The sequence below is a fragment of the Dysidea avara genome, chromosome 5 (assembly GCF_963678975.1).
Source record: "Dysidea avara chromosome 5, odDysAvar1.4, whole genome shotgun sequence".
NCBI lineage: Eukaryota > Metazoa > Porifera > Demospongiae > Dictyoceratida > Dysideidae > Dysidea > Dysidea avara.
This window is the reverse complement of record NC_089276.1, coordinates 34,437,774-34,454,077: the sequence shown is the minus strand read 5'-3', so window position 1 is coordinate 34,454,077 and position 16,304 is coordinate 34,437,774. Positions and strand designations below refer to the sequence as shown.

The 16,304-nt window shown below is 38.4% G+C and overlaps 1 protein-coding gene across 1 annotated transcript in view; it reads right to left on the bottom strand.

Moving 5' to 3' along the window:
* Positions 1 to 1,759: 1,759 nt before the first annotated feature.
* LOC136256836 (uncharacterized) overlaps positions 1,760 to 16,304 on the bottom strand; it is a 38,011-nt gene continuing 23,466 nt past the window's right edge. Inside the window, exons 12-20 of the mRNA XM_066049881.1 lie at positions 13,351 to 13,485; positions 9,629 to 9,788; positions 9,062 to 9,187; positions 8,803 to 9,014; positions 8,692 to 8,754; positions 4,260 to 4,300; positions 4,148 to 4,209; positions 2,079 to 2,296; positions 1,760 to 1,998 (exon numbers count right to left, since the gene is read on the bottom strand). Coding sequence (XP_065905953.1) covers positions 1,906 to 1,998; positions 2,079 to 2,296; positions 4,148 to 4,209; positions 4,260 to 4,300; positions 8,692 to 8,754; positions 8,803 to 9,014; positions 9,062 to 9,187; positions 9,629 to 9,788; positions 13,351 to 13,485 — 1,110 coding nt within the window. The 3' untranslated portion in view covers positions 1,760 to 1,905. The remainder of the gene's footprint in view (positions 1,999 to 2,078; positions 2,297 to 4,147; positions 4,210 to 4,259; positions 4,301 to 8,691; positions 8,755 to 8,802; positions 9,015 to 9,061; positions 9,188 to 9,628; positions 9,789 to 13,350; positions 13,486 to 16,304) is intronic.

The following is a 16,304-nucleotide window of genomic DNA, read 5'->3' as shown; positions in this document are numbered from 1 at the left end:
TAGTATTAACTAAGCATAATAGTGTATTATATTTATAGCTGGTTAGCTAACTATCAAGTACTGATCAGAAATATATTATGTATAAAGCAAAATTACAATCCATGCAGGGGCGGATCCAGAGTTTGGAAAGAGGGGGGGCACCTTGCTGAAAAACAGTTGAAGACCAAAAAAAAAAAAAAAAAAAGGTCACAACAATAATAGCTAGTAATCCTTTACCAAATATATCCTGTTATGTAAAATAAAATCCTATTTATAGCTTCATAGGTAAGCTACACTGCCTCATGAACATTGTGACTGCATTATTAGAGTAACTGACTGCTCTATTAGAGTATCTCGATCTTGTATGCAATTTCTTGAAGGGGGGAGCATTTGCCCCAAATGCCCCATCCTGGATCCGCCATTGCCATGCACTCGAAGTTCCCAACTTGCTGTGAGTTATATGCCACCATAATTGGCTAATAATGCCAGTTTAATGCTGTATCAGACGATTTTCGTTGATGTTTAAGCTTCAAATAGTCTTGAATTATTTAGCTGGTTGCTGTATTAGAGTATTTCATTTCAATGTGACTGCTTAATTAGAGTAAATAATATTTAGTGACTGTTCTATTAGATAATTAGAGTTTCTGACTGCTCTATTAGAGCAGCTAGCATTATGCTGGCATATTTGATGCAGGCCTAGTTACAAGCCAAAATTTAAAAAAATACTTGATGAAGCAGCAGCAATTGCCATCACCACACCTCTAAAGATATTCTTTGCTTGCAGTAACTCAACTTAACTTACAATTATTTTTTGTATTCAATCTTGTAGCTTACTATGCCTATTTTGGCTTTAATTTGGTCTCCGCAGTCATAGGTGGCTGCATTGCTCATATCATCTGATAATTCTTAAAAAAGCAAGTGGCAGCTTCATAATTGTTAGTGTGTACACATCAGGCCACTCCAACCACATGTTTTGTGATAGACCTCAAGATGTGAGGTCACTTCTCATTACACCATATCTTTCCCAAGACAACTTAGTGACCAATTTGATGGTTATACGCATTTGCCAGTCTGTTGCAAAGTCTGCCGGTGATTGCAAGCAGGGAGAAAATATCGACGCATTTTGTAAGAGCCGGTTCCATATTAGGTGACCTGTTAAGATATGTCATTACACTTGAACTGGCATTTGGAAGCTTTTTCCATGTACTATGCACACACACACACAAAGCCTTCAACCAGTGGCAGTCAAAGTTTTATACAAGTTATGTGACCACTCTATTAGAGTATCTTTTGCAACACTGCTATACCATAGCTACATTAATAGCCACATTATTTGATGCTTAGCCGAAAGCCAATAGCTATTAAGCCACACAGTTAATGCTTGGAAATTATGACTAGTATTTCTTCTCTAAGTCTAAGATATAGCTAAAATTGTGTAAAGCATTTTCATTTTTGTACACATAAAAATTACAGTGAATATAAATCTACAAGCAGACATTGGGTGGTCTGTAGTTCAAATCCTGGGATTTTTCTCTCTCCTTGTCCCAGTTTCTGGTTCACGTCATTGTTAGAGTAGTAATTGTTAGGTTAGGTAATAGAAAAATGACCAACTATCTTCACATTGTTTTTTAAAATACCATGCATTGTCTACAAATCAAAGACCTGGTTGTGAATAAATTTGCCTGCTTTCAAGCTGCATACTTTGTAAAGAAATGAGATGACAAAGGCACTGTTTCTGAAACTACTTTGTCATTTCCAGGAGGTTGCAATTTACCACATGTGCATGATGTCAACAACAGTTCATATACAATAATTTAAATCTTGCTGAGTATGAGTACAAAAAATGCTACTATAAAACTATTTACAAAATAATTATACACTAATCAGTCAGTTTATAGTCACTACTGTCATCACACACTCAATGTCCTATGCACTGCTCACAAGCCCGATAGCAGTTATGGTAAACAGTATGCTGAGGACTAACAGTGTAATCCAGACAATCCAGCGAAACAGGTAATCCTATAAGCAGGACAAAACATGTAATGGTAAGGTATAACACAGAGAGCAGTTAATTCTGCACATATATCAAACACACTTACCCGAGATGGTTTCTTTGCTTCCTCTCCCTTTATCTCTTCAAGTTCCACCCAGTCCTTTTTACATCTCTTGGCCACTGCGGTATAGATTTTCATTGCAATGTCAGTGATGGTATAAATTATGATAAACGCCATTACTGCTCCAAAGGCACCAAGACCCTCTTCTTCATGAGAAGCATACTTTTCAGCAAACAAGTGCAATCCAATATTAATATTGATACCTAAGGGAACAAAAAATGACAAATAATGTCACAATGAATTGTAAAAAAAATTTCTGTAAATGTGCTATAATTTTTAAATATTTTCACTTAATTTCTGTGCTTTTTTCACAACTGGACATAATCACAGACAATCATTGTTTAACTTGTAAGTAGTGGGTAGCTAGATATGGAGCATTCATGAGTCTATTTCAGAAAGTGGTTCGAATCACACTAAATGTGAAAGGTCACTGACTATTTGTCTGTGTTTTTTGACAGGAATGTGGCTCAATTTTTCCTTACGCCAGTGCCTATAAAGGACAAACAAAAGCACGTATTGATTTGCTACAACGCTACAGTTGCCAGATGATGGGCATTTAATTTTGATTAAATCCCATATTGATATGTGCTTTGCATGCCAACGTACTATTAACTAAAAGCTGAGTTTTAAAAAAAAGTGTACACAAAAAGGTACTGCATGTTTAGAAAGAAAAAATATAGTCAACACATGGATTCAAACCCACAACTTCCTACACGCTAGTCAGGTGTTCTACCACTTGAACAGTTTGTGCTGTGGTTTACAAAAGAATGTTGCTCAAGTTTTCTCTACACCTTGACCTATGTGCTGTAGAGAACAAACAGAAGCATGAATGAACTCATAATAATAATCTTAGAGATGAGTGCTTGATTATCAGCACTGATTGTGTTGATTCACGCTGAGTTTTGTGAGTAAGCGGCGTGATGGATGGACAGACGGCTTTTCAGCTTTATCTATAGATTATGAACTTGCATACAAAGTTGATGTGCTTGATGGACAAACTTGTAGGACCACACCAAAAACATCACAATTTGCAAGTTTTCAATAACATTGCATATTTGATTCCATGCACATGTAGACCTATAGCTAAACCTTTTACATATTAGTTTTGGATGAATCTGGTATAAAAGGGTCTGATCATAATTGCACACTGGACTGGTCTCTATACCAATCAGATGAGTATTTTAGTGTAAGCCTATCAAATACTAGATTGCCTCAATAATAGGTGGTGATATCATGCTGGTGGTACAGTATTCTAGGGTCCAGCGTATTATGCTATGATGCAGTGTTCATAAATAATTTAACCTACTATGTTCAATTATGTACATATACCACCTCTAAAAACTACCCTAGAAATGCCTCAAAAAAAAGTACTTTAACAAATAATCTTGGTGTATCTAATGTCAAAATTTTTAAACAAAATGTCATATAAGTACCAATATTGAATTTTTTTAAATCACTAAAGCCTAATTTTTGATTTGTCTGCTTTCCTTACTGCCTGAAAATGGTTGTAAGGCTGCTCGCCTGACTACAGGTGTAAAGCTGCCTGCCTGACAATGGTCACAAGCCTAGAGGCTAAATGATTCATCTTACAGTCACCATTTTGCCACAACACTTAACTCATGCATGGCATAGGGGTTCTGACAAGTGTCTGCCAATTGTGCCGTAAATCTTCAATCTCGTCTTCTTCTTCATGAAACAGAACTGTGTTAAGACGTTAATTTTCAGTATCAACACTTTCCATACCCTTCTGGAATATAGGTAACATGTGATTACAAATAAATACTCTCAAGCAATGCTTCACTGTTCAATATTTATCTAGGCTTTTTGCCTTTACAGGCAAATACAAAAGGAGCTACTATATTAACACCAAAAATATTTCTAGAGGTGTTCCGAATACACAGTTGTTGGGTTTACATGAATATTAATTGCTTATACAAGAAGAATAACAAACAAACTTTGGCTTCACCATAAGTCTGATTAATTTGAAATTATAGTTAAACGTTGCACTTGCAATTTTGTCTACAAATAGCAAATCTATAAAGGTCACATCTTACCGGAAAGTATTTTGGTCAGTACTCCAACGACAACACCGTGGACGATGTTGAATATCCACCGACTGGCATAGGAAAGAAACTATATGGTTAAGCAGCAGTGAATAGAACTTACTTGTTTGCATCAGGTTTACAGCGGAAGATTGCAAGGATGGGCTGTTGTGAAAAACAATTCCACATCAGATAATGCAGGGAGCTAGTATTGTGCATGGGCCAAGGTATCACATACACATAAGAAAACAGTTTTATTGTAAAACTAAAAAATTATAAATAAATTGAAAGATCTCTTAGAGTACAATACTAGCAGTTTAAAGTATTGCAGAGAACAGTATAGTACAACCTTTTGTGGCTACCTTGCAACAACTTCATTGTACACGAGGCTAAGTATATACCACTTTCACACCTCACTTCAAATGTATATAAATGCCATATAGCAGTGCTCAGGAATGCATTGATGAGAAACAGAGGTAGTATATCAAAAATATAACCTTTCTAGTAGGGAGTAACTAATCCAAAACAGCCAAGCTGTAAAAAGGGTGCAGCCCCAAAAGGCCATGATGAAAAAAGATGTGAAATCCAAGGTGGCGGCCAAGAAATGGCTGTGATGATAGTCTTGGCACCAAATATACCTGAATTGTCGTTATTAATTTTTTTACCATTAACCTACCATCACAGCCATTTCTTGGCCACCACCTTGGATTTCACATCTTTTTTCACCATAGCCTTTTTGAGGGCCGCACTCTTTTTTTTACAGATTGGCTGTTTTGGATTAGATATCACTTTCTTTTGTATTTGTATATACCAAAGTGGGAGTGTTTTTGACCTGTCTTTTTTTCTTTACCACATAAAGAAGAAAAAGAGTTAAAGCAGATTTTTAATACTTCAACTAATTTTGATTTTATCAGTAATTATAAAAATTTTATATAATATTTATTACATGCCAACTCTTCTATACAGGATAACTGGTTTGCAGCAGATCTCTCCACCGGCTGACTTGAAATGTAACCAAACTCTCTACAGGGTAACTTGTTTGTAGCTGAACTCTCTACAAGGTGATTTGTTGCTAGCTGATCTCTCTACAGGGCGATTTGGTTGTAGCTAAACTCTCTACGGGGTGATTTGTTTTCAGCTGAACTCTCTACTGGGTGATTTGTTTGTAGCTGATCTCTCTATAAGGTAGCTTCTTTGTAGCTGAACTCTATACAGGGTAGTACTCTCTACATAGTGACTTGTTTGTAGCTGAATTCTCTACAAAGTGACTTGTTTGTAGCTGAACTCTCTACAGGGTGACTTGTTTGCAGCTGAACTCTCTTCAGTGTGACTTGTAATGTTCTGAATCTCTATTTGTAGCTGAACTCTATACATGGTAACTTGTTTGTAGCTGAACTGTCTATGTCTATACCTGAACTCCCTACAGAATAACTTGCAATGTAGTAGAATTCTATAATGAAGAAACTTATAAATATAGCTGAATGCTCTATTAGGGTGACCGTTCTATTAGAGTATCTCAATCTTGCAACTGCTACACGTGTAGTTGGTTTTTAAATCATAACTCAGTGGTTTGTAATCCGATTTTTATGCACTACTGCAAGGACTTTCTATGATGATTATTCCAGCTACACACCGATTTTCAGTTCATTGCTCGAAGTGGTTTGCCTGGTAGGAGTGAAAATTAATGGTGTTTTTATTCACAAAGCTTGATCGTACAATTGTTACACGCCTTCGATTTCGAGTCATATCTCCATGATTGTTAAATTGATTCCTTTCAAACCACCAAAAGGCACTCCTACGATGGTTGGTCTGTCAACAAATTGATTTTTAACTCATTCTTCACAGCGGTTTACCCTGTAGGCGTGACAACAAATCAATCTTGTTTTATGCGAATAATTGGTCATGACTCATGAACTGTTCATCGAATTTGCACCACACTTGGTACTAGGATTCACCCGTAGACTCCCTTTCAGTGTGCCAAGTTTTAAGGCAATCGGTTAACATGTTTGTGTTTTATAGCAATTTTTCAAAGTGTGCATGCAAAAAGACAAAGGAAAAAAAAAAACGAAGAAATAAAAACAAAGTGTTGGCCACTCATATCTCGGAAACAGCTGGGGGCAATTTCTTTAAATTTGGTATGTGGGGTCAGGGGCAGCTCCAACGGGGTTTCTGAGGTTTCCGGAAACCAGTCAGGTTTAGATCGAGATACTCTAATAGAGCAGTCAGTCACTCTAATATAGCAGTCACAGTATTCAAAGTAGTGTAGCAAACTACGAAGTTGTGAATAAAGATTTTTAAGTGCTTTAACAGTGATACAAATATTATTTAGTGAAGAATAGCCATTCTTAGGAGGTGTTGACCTTTTTTTATTGGTCTTCACCTAAAATCTAGCTGTGCTTTTGATCAGAAACCAGTCGCCAAAAATCCTGGAGCCACCCTATGGGGGTGGCCTATCTGGCGGGCACCTCTGCAGTGAAACTGGTTCCAATCAGATGAGAGATCACGGAGCTACAAAGGTGTGAAAATTGCTTTTTCTTCCTGTCAATATACTCACGGTGTGGTGCACCAGCTTCTTGGGTCACATGACACACTATCATGTGTCTTGATATTCTTGATATACTACATCAATTTCTCGTTAATGCATGTCAGGTATTCCCAGATATCATTTGACAAAACTTTGTTATCTTCTCTGCTATAATATATTGCAACTAAACAGGAAAAATTGTTTAGTTTTGTGACTAATGCTATGGACTATAGTTGGTACGCGTTCACCTGAGCCCCTTCCAAATATAGTAACATCAAAAAGATGAACATATGCTCACTCCCAATGGTTTTTGTACTGGAACAAGCATGTTTTCATGCTGTGAACATGTTTGCGTGCCTGAATTATCCATACTAAATGTATGGGATATTTTTAAAGCTTCAAAACTCACTTGTTCTTATCCATATCAACAGTTCTAGCATTTGAAGGGCTTTACAGCGCTACTAAATGTTTGAGCAGCTGGCTCTTGTAACAATAAGGTGGAGAAAAGCTGAACTATTGTTCTGCTGTGTTGTTTTCTAAGTAATCTTGTTCTTTACTACGAATAGGGTGAAAAGGCAATTGCGGAGGCAAATAACAGCAACAAAACTCACTGTCAGGCCCAAGTGACTGAAACTTTGGCTAGCTGTAAGTCTTGAATAATTGTGAACATCAAATTCAGTCTGTAAATATAGCTTGGGTAAAGCAATCGAACCAACAAAGTCACTATCCCATTTCTCCTTTAACAATGCAAGTTCGAATCATACTACTTGAACAATGTGGCAAACTTCTACCTGCCTAGCTAAAATATTGTCTTCTTAGCTTGCAGTTTGTTTGTGTACTTACCAATCCTTCATTAATTGAACTGAAGTAAACCCATCATACCTACTGTCCAATGAACACAGAAATAATACATTAAAGTCGAGTTACTAACACAATAATTCAAAGATGTTTTTGTGTTGATGGAGGTGTGAAAGGAGGTGTTGAAAACAACAGATTCCAGTCTCGGGGGTATAAAGGATCTATGGCATTAGTACTGTATTTAAAGTAAGTTTAAGTGCACACTTTTAAAACACTGTTATGAGCTACTGTATTTTTCGGTTTTCTATGCTTAATTATACACTCAAAAATCAATGCTCTCTGCATGCTCATGTCGTTACATCAATGTTAGGCCTCAGTAACACCTTGTTGTTACTCCTATCTAGCTAGATTATCCATGATCGAAATTCACATTGCTCAATATAATAAAGGCACTGACAAAGCATGCCTGCAGTTTCCTTCCCAAGTGGAATATATTAGCTTTAATATAACATGGACACTTATATACGCACTAGCACTTGGGACTGCAGCCTCGTGCCCATGTTACAACAATTACATGTAACACTTTCACACCTCAGATCAAAGGAACCGCCTGGGCTACATTTCATATGTAGCAGGCTACATACGAAATGTACATCTGGGCAGTAATTATATAGACATTAAGGCCAAAATTGATTGTGGGGATCAATTAATGCTCACATGATTAGTATGCAAATATGGACCACATCAAATCACGAAGTTACCACTCAATCTGCACAAAGTAACCACTATACAAGAAAGCTTGCCTATCTGAACTCCATAAATATTCCATAAATGATTCAATAGCACTGATTAAAACATTAAACTTGAGTAAACGAAATGCTCCCATGATATCTCAAGGATTTGTCAGTTCATCATAACCAAACATATCCAGAACGCACTAGCTGCTGACCCATAATAAAAATATTTTAGGCATGCATATATAATATCCAGTGGTTGCAATCATATTGGCTTGGGTGATTGATCACCCTGTGCAGGCTATCAGCCTGACACAGATGGGAAGTGTTACATATTAGCTGTAACATGGGGCATTTGGGCTTTTGCCTGATATGTACATATTCCCTCGTGCCCATGTTACAACTATTACTTATAAATTTATTCCATAAGTATAGTGTAACGTTACTGAACCTTAAGACAAATAATTATAGAAAATATGACAATGGAGGAGCTTACTTACATTCAATATTATCAGCGCAGTGAGAATGATGCCTATTACAAAATGAGCTGTCCCAGTTTGGTTCTGTATAACAAAATCAAAATGAAGTATTTCTTATAATGATACACTCACCAATTCACCCAGAGTTATCAATCCTCGAGTGGGAGCATTGCGGAATGCCACAAATATCAGTAGAAAACCCACACACGCAAAGAACAAGGCCATGATCATAAAGATACGGTGAACCTGGAACCATCCACCATTGGGGAGAGCAGGCTTCATGTGTGCAGCCATAAATTTGCCCATGTAGGCTAAAAATGGCCATGCCACAATCATGAAAACTCCTACAAACATATCATCATCAAAAAAAATCTCATCTATAATATTTTACCGTGTAACTTGATGAGTGCAATCCTGGAATAGTCAAAGTCAACAGAAGTCTCTCTAACCAGATTAGCTTTGGAGCTGCTTACTAGAGGAACACGCTCATGTTGTAGGAAACGAGTGCGAGCAGAGTCTACATAAAGTGGAAACAATATAAAACTTTATAATGATTTTTACCACAAGGATACACACTGAAACACAAAAACACACTGACACACGCACACACACACTCACTGACACACACACACACACACACACACACACAGACACACACACATACACTGACATACACACACATACACTGACATACACACACATACACTGACATACACACACATACACTGACACACACACACACACACACACTGACACACACACACACACACACACACACACACACACACACTGACACACACACACACACACACACACACTGACACACACACACACACAATGACACACACACACTGACACACACACACACACACACACACACACACACACACACACACACACACACACACACACACACAACACACACACACACACACACACACAAACACACACTACATACCTGGAGAACCTGGAAATTCTCCAATTCCAATTATTATGTAGTAAGAGTTGTTAAGATTTAAATCTGAAGCTTCACTTTCAGGGAGCACAGAAATCACACGACTAAAGATACAGGTTATCCGAGCATCAACTATTGATCCATTGTGTAGTACAATATCATCCTGTCAGAGAATATGCAACCAGTGATGATGTATGAAGATATGGGTCAACGACATATGGTTAACACTTGATACAATACACTATGAAGTTTACTACAAATATAACATTCATCAAATATGGTCAGGTGATCTGCAGCAAGTGTTAAGTACAGTGGAACCTCAGTTATCTGGACCCCATTTATCCGGATTCTTGGTTAACTAAACTACGGAATGACTCCTCTATTACAATAATGACTGTTCTATTAGGGTAGTTTAAAATACTGGTAATTTTAAGTTTTTTCTGGTATTATAAGCAGGGGTTAATCTAGGGGGGAGTGAGGGGGGCACAGGCCCCCTCTAGGTTAGCTATTGCCCCCCCTAGGTTTATACCTAAAGCCTTGAGAAATGGAAAGGTTTAATTGATCACAAAGTTGTATAATCCAATGGTCAATATTCAATGGCATCACAGTAAAATTTCACCAAAATTGAGTATATTTACATCTAAATTTTCAAAATTTTCCTGGGGGAGCATGCCCCCAGACCCCCTTAGAATCCGAAGCGACTTACTTCGTCCCTCTCTAGGTTTATATTCTGGGTTGAGCCCTGATAAGGTATTTATACACAGTTTCAGAGATACGGGCTTTTCAGACTTATGGACCATCCCTGGTCCCATGGGGGTTCAGATAACTGTGGTCCCACTGTAAAAGTCTGTGTTGTTAATATTGTACTTTGTGTGGGAAGTTCAAAGTGTTGAGTACTGTACTTTCCATACAGTAAGTATACTAGTAACTATACTGCATGACTATCACAAAACTGTATTGTGTGAGTTGTACAGTACAAATGTTATGTGGATAATTGGGCAAACACAGTACACTTGGGCAAATATACATATAGTACAATTGTGTGGGAAGATCCACTCAGACAACACAATTGATCACATGCGTGACATTGTAAATCACTAATACTAGCCAAATTAATCCTACCAGTTTGTTCCACAACTAGAAATAGATGATATGAAGACTTATGTACTGTTAGTCTGATCAAAGTAGTTTGAGTACTCGAGATAAATGCTCCGAGCAAAATGATCAGAAAGCACAACAATATTATACTTGAAACATCATCTATGCTTGTGTATATAAATATTACAGCACTTGGGAACTGTCTCGAGGCTAATAAAGTTCAGCACAGGCAAATTCTCCTAGAGCAGGAGTTAGTCACCCACATGAGGCTGCACCATGTCTCACAGGTGAAGGTGTGGGCACCTGAACCTTTGCCCACTTACTTTGTGAGACATGAAGAAAGGTATTTCCTTCCCAGTAAGGCATTCTTGGGGTCCTGGAAACTTCTTAGATTCTGGAATTTCAACTTGTGGGCTTGCAGCAAGAATACCAGACTATCTTCAGCACAAATATACAGAATAGCAGTATAGTATAACTACAGTACAGGAAATATACATTAATTTCACAAAAGTGGACTAAGGGAGAACATGCAAGGGTATGCTCTGATCGAGATAGTCTAATAGAACAGTCAAAACTACTCTCTAATGAAATACAATTTCAGTTTGGATATGTATGTATGTATATTTACCTGACCTAATAAACATCTATCAACCACATTACTGACATACCCAGTATGCATGAAAATATTCTACATGAAATCAAGAATCTAGTAAATTTTAAGTTCAAAATCGGTCAGTGGCTGGGGTGCACCCCCAGACCTCTGTACCTATATAACTTACTACCGCTAGAAACCACACAGAGTAGTCTCGCAGGCTAGACCCTTTTCCCCACAGGGAATTATCACTTTCAGTAACAACGCCTGTACAGAAAGTTCTGGCAAATTTGGACCCCATTTTGTGAACTTGGTTGGAATTTAGGTACACCAATCAGATCGAAACATTTGTTTGATGTAACTGCAGAAATTACGTCATGAAATTGTCAAACCAAGGGACAGATAACGTAGTCGATTTATACAATCTTTTCTGTCACGAGTTTTGGTCCAGATTGCACAGACCCTTCTGCACGGGTGCTTATACTGAAAGTGATAATGCCCTGCGCAGAAAAAAGGTCTGGCCTGCAAGACTAATATACAGTGTGTGTGTATTGGTACCCAATTGTCTCTAGTAGTCTCTCATAGTCTCCTATGGTCTCTTATAGCCTCACATAGCCTACAAGAGACAACCAGAGACTATCAGAGACTACAATAAACAATTTGGCACCTATACATACACTATACTGCACTTTTGCATGGCAGGATCAAAGTACCACATTTTCCATACAGCTACATAACTGTACTCATACGTACACCCTGTATCTGCTCATACAGAACAGTTACGCAAGGAATGTTACGAAAACAACTTCACTCAGAAAGCATGTGTGTGACATTGTAAATTGCTAAAACTAATCCTAAAAGTTTGTTTTTATTTATTTATTTATTGCTTTACAGTACAAGTGCTGAAGGTCTGTAGGACACCTGGTCCTACAGCCTGTTTAAAGTTGTTACATAAACTGTGTTTCTTATTATCTCAAAGTACCCCATGTGGAACCAAATGGACATTAGTTTATTTATTAAGGCTTTACAGCACTATGACTATGACATATGAACACTTACTAACAGCGAAATTTGAGGTGGTTTGGGTACTAGAGATAAAATCCCTGAGCAAGACAACCAGGAAGTACAATATAACACTTAAGCACCATTTATGCTTATGTGTGTGAAAAATACATCATTCGGGGGTGTCTCAAGAAGAATACAATATGAGGTAAAACCAAGTGCTGTATTATCCTCTTGACAAACACATTGTACTGTATTTTTCACACATGTGTGGCAGTGCTTTACCGTAACATATGTTTCACTATAAATTTTAAATTTGTTTTATAATTGGTGCATACAACACCAAGACAGCACCAAAATTTGCTCAAGCCCATACCAGCAACAAACAACAAACCTGGAACCTTGTGATTACAAGATCAGTGCTCTACGACTTGGCTGTGCCACACACACACACACACACACACACACACACACACACACACACACACACACACACACACACACACACACACACACACACACACACACACACACACACACACACACACACACACACACACACACACACACACACACACACACACACACACACACACACACACACACACACACACACACACACACACACACACACACACACACACACACACACACACACACACACACACACACACACACACACACACACACACACACACACACACACACACACACACACACACACACACACACACACACACACACACACACACACACACACACACACACACACACACACACACACACACACACACACACACACACACACACACACACACACACACACACACACACACACACACACACACACACACACACACACACACACACACACACACACACACACACACACACACACACACACACACACACACACACACACACACACACACACACACACACACACACACACACACACACACACACACACACACACACACACACACACACACACACACACACACACACACACACAGAGCACACAATACATTACCGTTACACCATCTCCCACATTCTCCCTATCTCCACCTTGTATGTTATATGTGTCTATAGCAGCAACAATGACATCATCACCATCACCAGTCCTTCTAGTAATACATCCAAACACATCATCAATTTCATCACCACCCTACAGGAATACATGTCAGCTGGTAGTACATGTTCTGTAGTAACCTGAACTAAATCAGATACTGTATAGTATGAGTCTGTTATGCCTTTGAGCATTGCTCCAAATATTGTTTTAATATGCTCCAATTACAGTCACCTATTGCGTATACTGCAAATATGCTCTTGTGTCTTGACTGCTCTATTACAATATTATATATGTCTGTGAATGTTCTATTAGAATATTCAGTAATAGCTCGATCTATAGAGTACAACATCTCAATCTTTACTAACAATTCCATTAACAAAAATCTCTGATATTTTATTTCATGTGCCTGTTAAGTAATTCCAACCTGCAAAATGTACAGAGCAGCTAATGTTTAGTTTCACCAAGTACAGTCTACACTACTTGGCTGTTTGCTAAAGTTTTCCTCTATAATATATGTATATGTTAAAGTATAGCCGCAAGTGCTATATGAAAAATAAAGTACGAGGCGCGCGGCCGAGTACTTTATTTTTCATATAGCACGAGCAAGGCTATGCTTTAAATGATTTATGGAACTTTCTAGTCGTGTAGCTTCACCATACACTAGGACTCGTAATTAATAAGCACTGCACGAACTATTAGCAGCCTGAACGCACACAAACTAGTTTAACAAAGTAACTCACGCGTATTTCACCATAGTTTGGCATAGTAGACGTTCATTGTGTCTTTTGGCAGGTTTTGCTCGCAACCCACAATCGATTCTATTGTGAGTCACATGGTGAAGTATTTCCGTGATATCTCCAGGACTTGTCCGTTTACATTAACAAACGTAACTGCAACGTTACCTTCTCCCACCCATCATCGAAGCATTATAAAAGCAATCCAGTGGTGGAACTCGTATTGGCTGGGGGTAATTGATCACTCAGCGTGGCAAGGCTATCAGCCTTCACCGGCTTGGGTGATTAGTCGTACTGGTGCGAGCCCCGTAGGCTATTAGCCTACACTAAGGCAAGTGGGCAACTGTGCTTTATTGCCCACAAAGAGTGCTTTATTGCACCGCAAAGAGTGCTTTATTGAACGAATAAAGCACTCTTTGTGGTGCAATAAAGCACTCTTTGTGGTCGATGAAGCGGTTGGCCGGCTGAGAGTGTACTTTATGAAATTTAAAGTACACTTTTCCTTTGATCTCGCCCACGCAAAGTTCTATCTAACCCAAAACAGCCAAGCTGTAAAAAAAGTGTGCGGCCCTCAAAAAGGCTATGGTGAAAAAAGATGTGAAATCCAAGGTGGCGGCCAAGAAATGGCTGTGATGGTAGGTTAATGGTAAAAATTTTAATAACGACAATTCAGGTGAATTTTTGTGCCACTTGGTCTTGGCAAAAAATTCACCTAAATTGCTGTTATTAAAATTTTTACCATTAACCTACCATCACAGCCATTTCTTGGCCGCCACCTTGGATTTCACATCTTTTTTCACCATAGCCTTTTTGAGGGCCGCACACTTTTTTTACAGCTTGGCTGTTTTGGGTTAGATTTCACTTCTTTTTGTATTTGTATACCCCACAGCCAGCCATAGGCCGGCTTTGGGACTTCTTAAACCTGTCTTTTTTTCTTTACCACAGGAAGAAGAAAAGATGAAGCAGATGTACTTTAAATATTTCTGATTTTATCAGTAAATGTACAAATTATATATCTAATACATATATTTATTACAGAACTCTCCATGGTGGTTTCTTTGTAACTGAACACTCTACAAAGTGACTTCTTCTTGCTGCTCTCTCTACAGGGTGAATTGTTTGTAGCTGAACAATCTACAAGGTAACTTCTTCTAGCTGATCTCTCTACTGGGTGATTTGTTTGTGGCTGAATTTTCTACAGGGTGATTTCTTTGCGGCTGAACTCTCTACATGGTGGTTTCTTTGTAACTGAACTCTCTACAAGGTAATTTCTTCTGGCTGATCTCTCTACAGGAAGATTTGTTTGTAGCTGAACTCTCTACAAGGAAACTTCTTCTAGCTGATCTCTCTACAGGGAGATTTGTTTGTAGCTGAACTCTATACAGGTGATTTGTTTGCAGCTGAACTCTCTACATGATGGTTCTTTGTAGCTGAACTCTCTACAAGGTGACTGCCTTTCTACAGGGAGATTTGTTTGTAGCTGAACTCTCTACAGGTGATTTGTTTGCTGCTGAACTCTCTACATGATGGTTTCTTTGTAGCTGAACTCTCTACAAGGTAACTTCTTCTAGCTGATCTCTCTACAGAGAGATTTGTTTGTAGCTGAACTCTCTACAGGTGATTTGTTTGCAGCTGAACTCTCTACATGATAGTTTCTTTGTAGCTGAACTCTCCACAAGGTAACTTCTTCTAGCTGATCTCTCTACAGGGAGATTTGTTTGTAGCTGAACTCTCTACAGGTGATTTGTTTGCAGCTGAACTCTCTACATGATAGTTTCTTTGTAGCTGAACTCTCCACAAGGTAACTTCTTCTAGCTGATCTCTCTACAGGGAGATTTGTTTGTAGCTGAACTCTCTACAGGTGATTTGTTTGCAGCTGAACTCTCTACATGATGGTTTCTTTGTAGCTGAACTCTCTACAAGGTGACTTCTTCTAGCTGACCTTTCTACAGGGAGATTTGTTTGTAGCTGAACTCTCTACAGGTGATTTGTTTGCCGTTGAACTCTCTACATGATGGTTTCTTTGTAGCTGAACTCTCCACAAGGTAACTTCTTCTAGCTGATCTTTCTACAGGGTGATTTGTTTGTAGCTGAACTCCCTACAGGTGATTTGTTTGCCGCTGAACTCTCTACATGATGGTTTCTTTGCAGCTGAACTCTCTACATGGTGGTTTCTTTGTA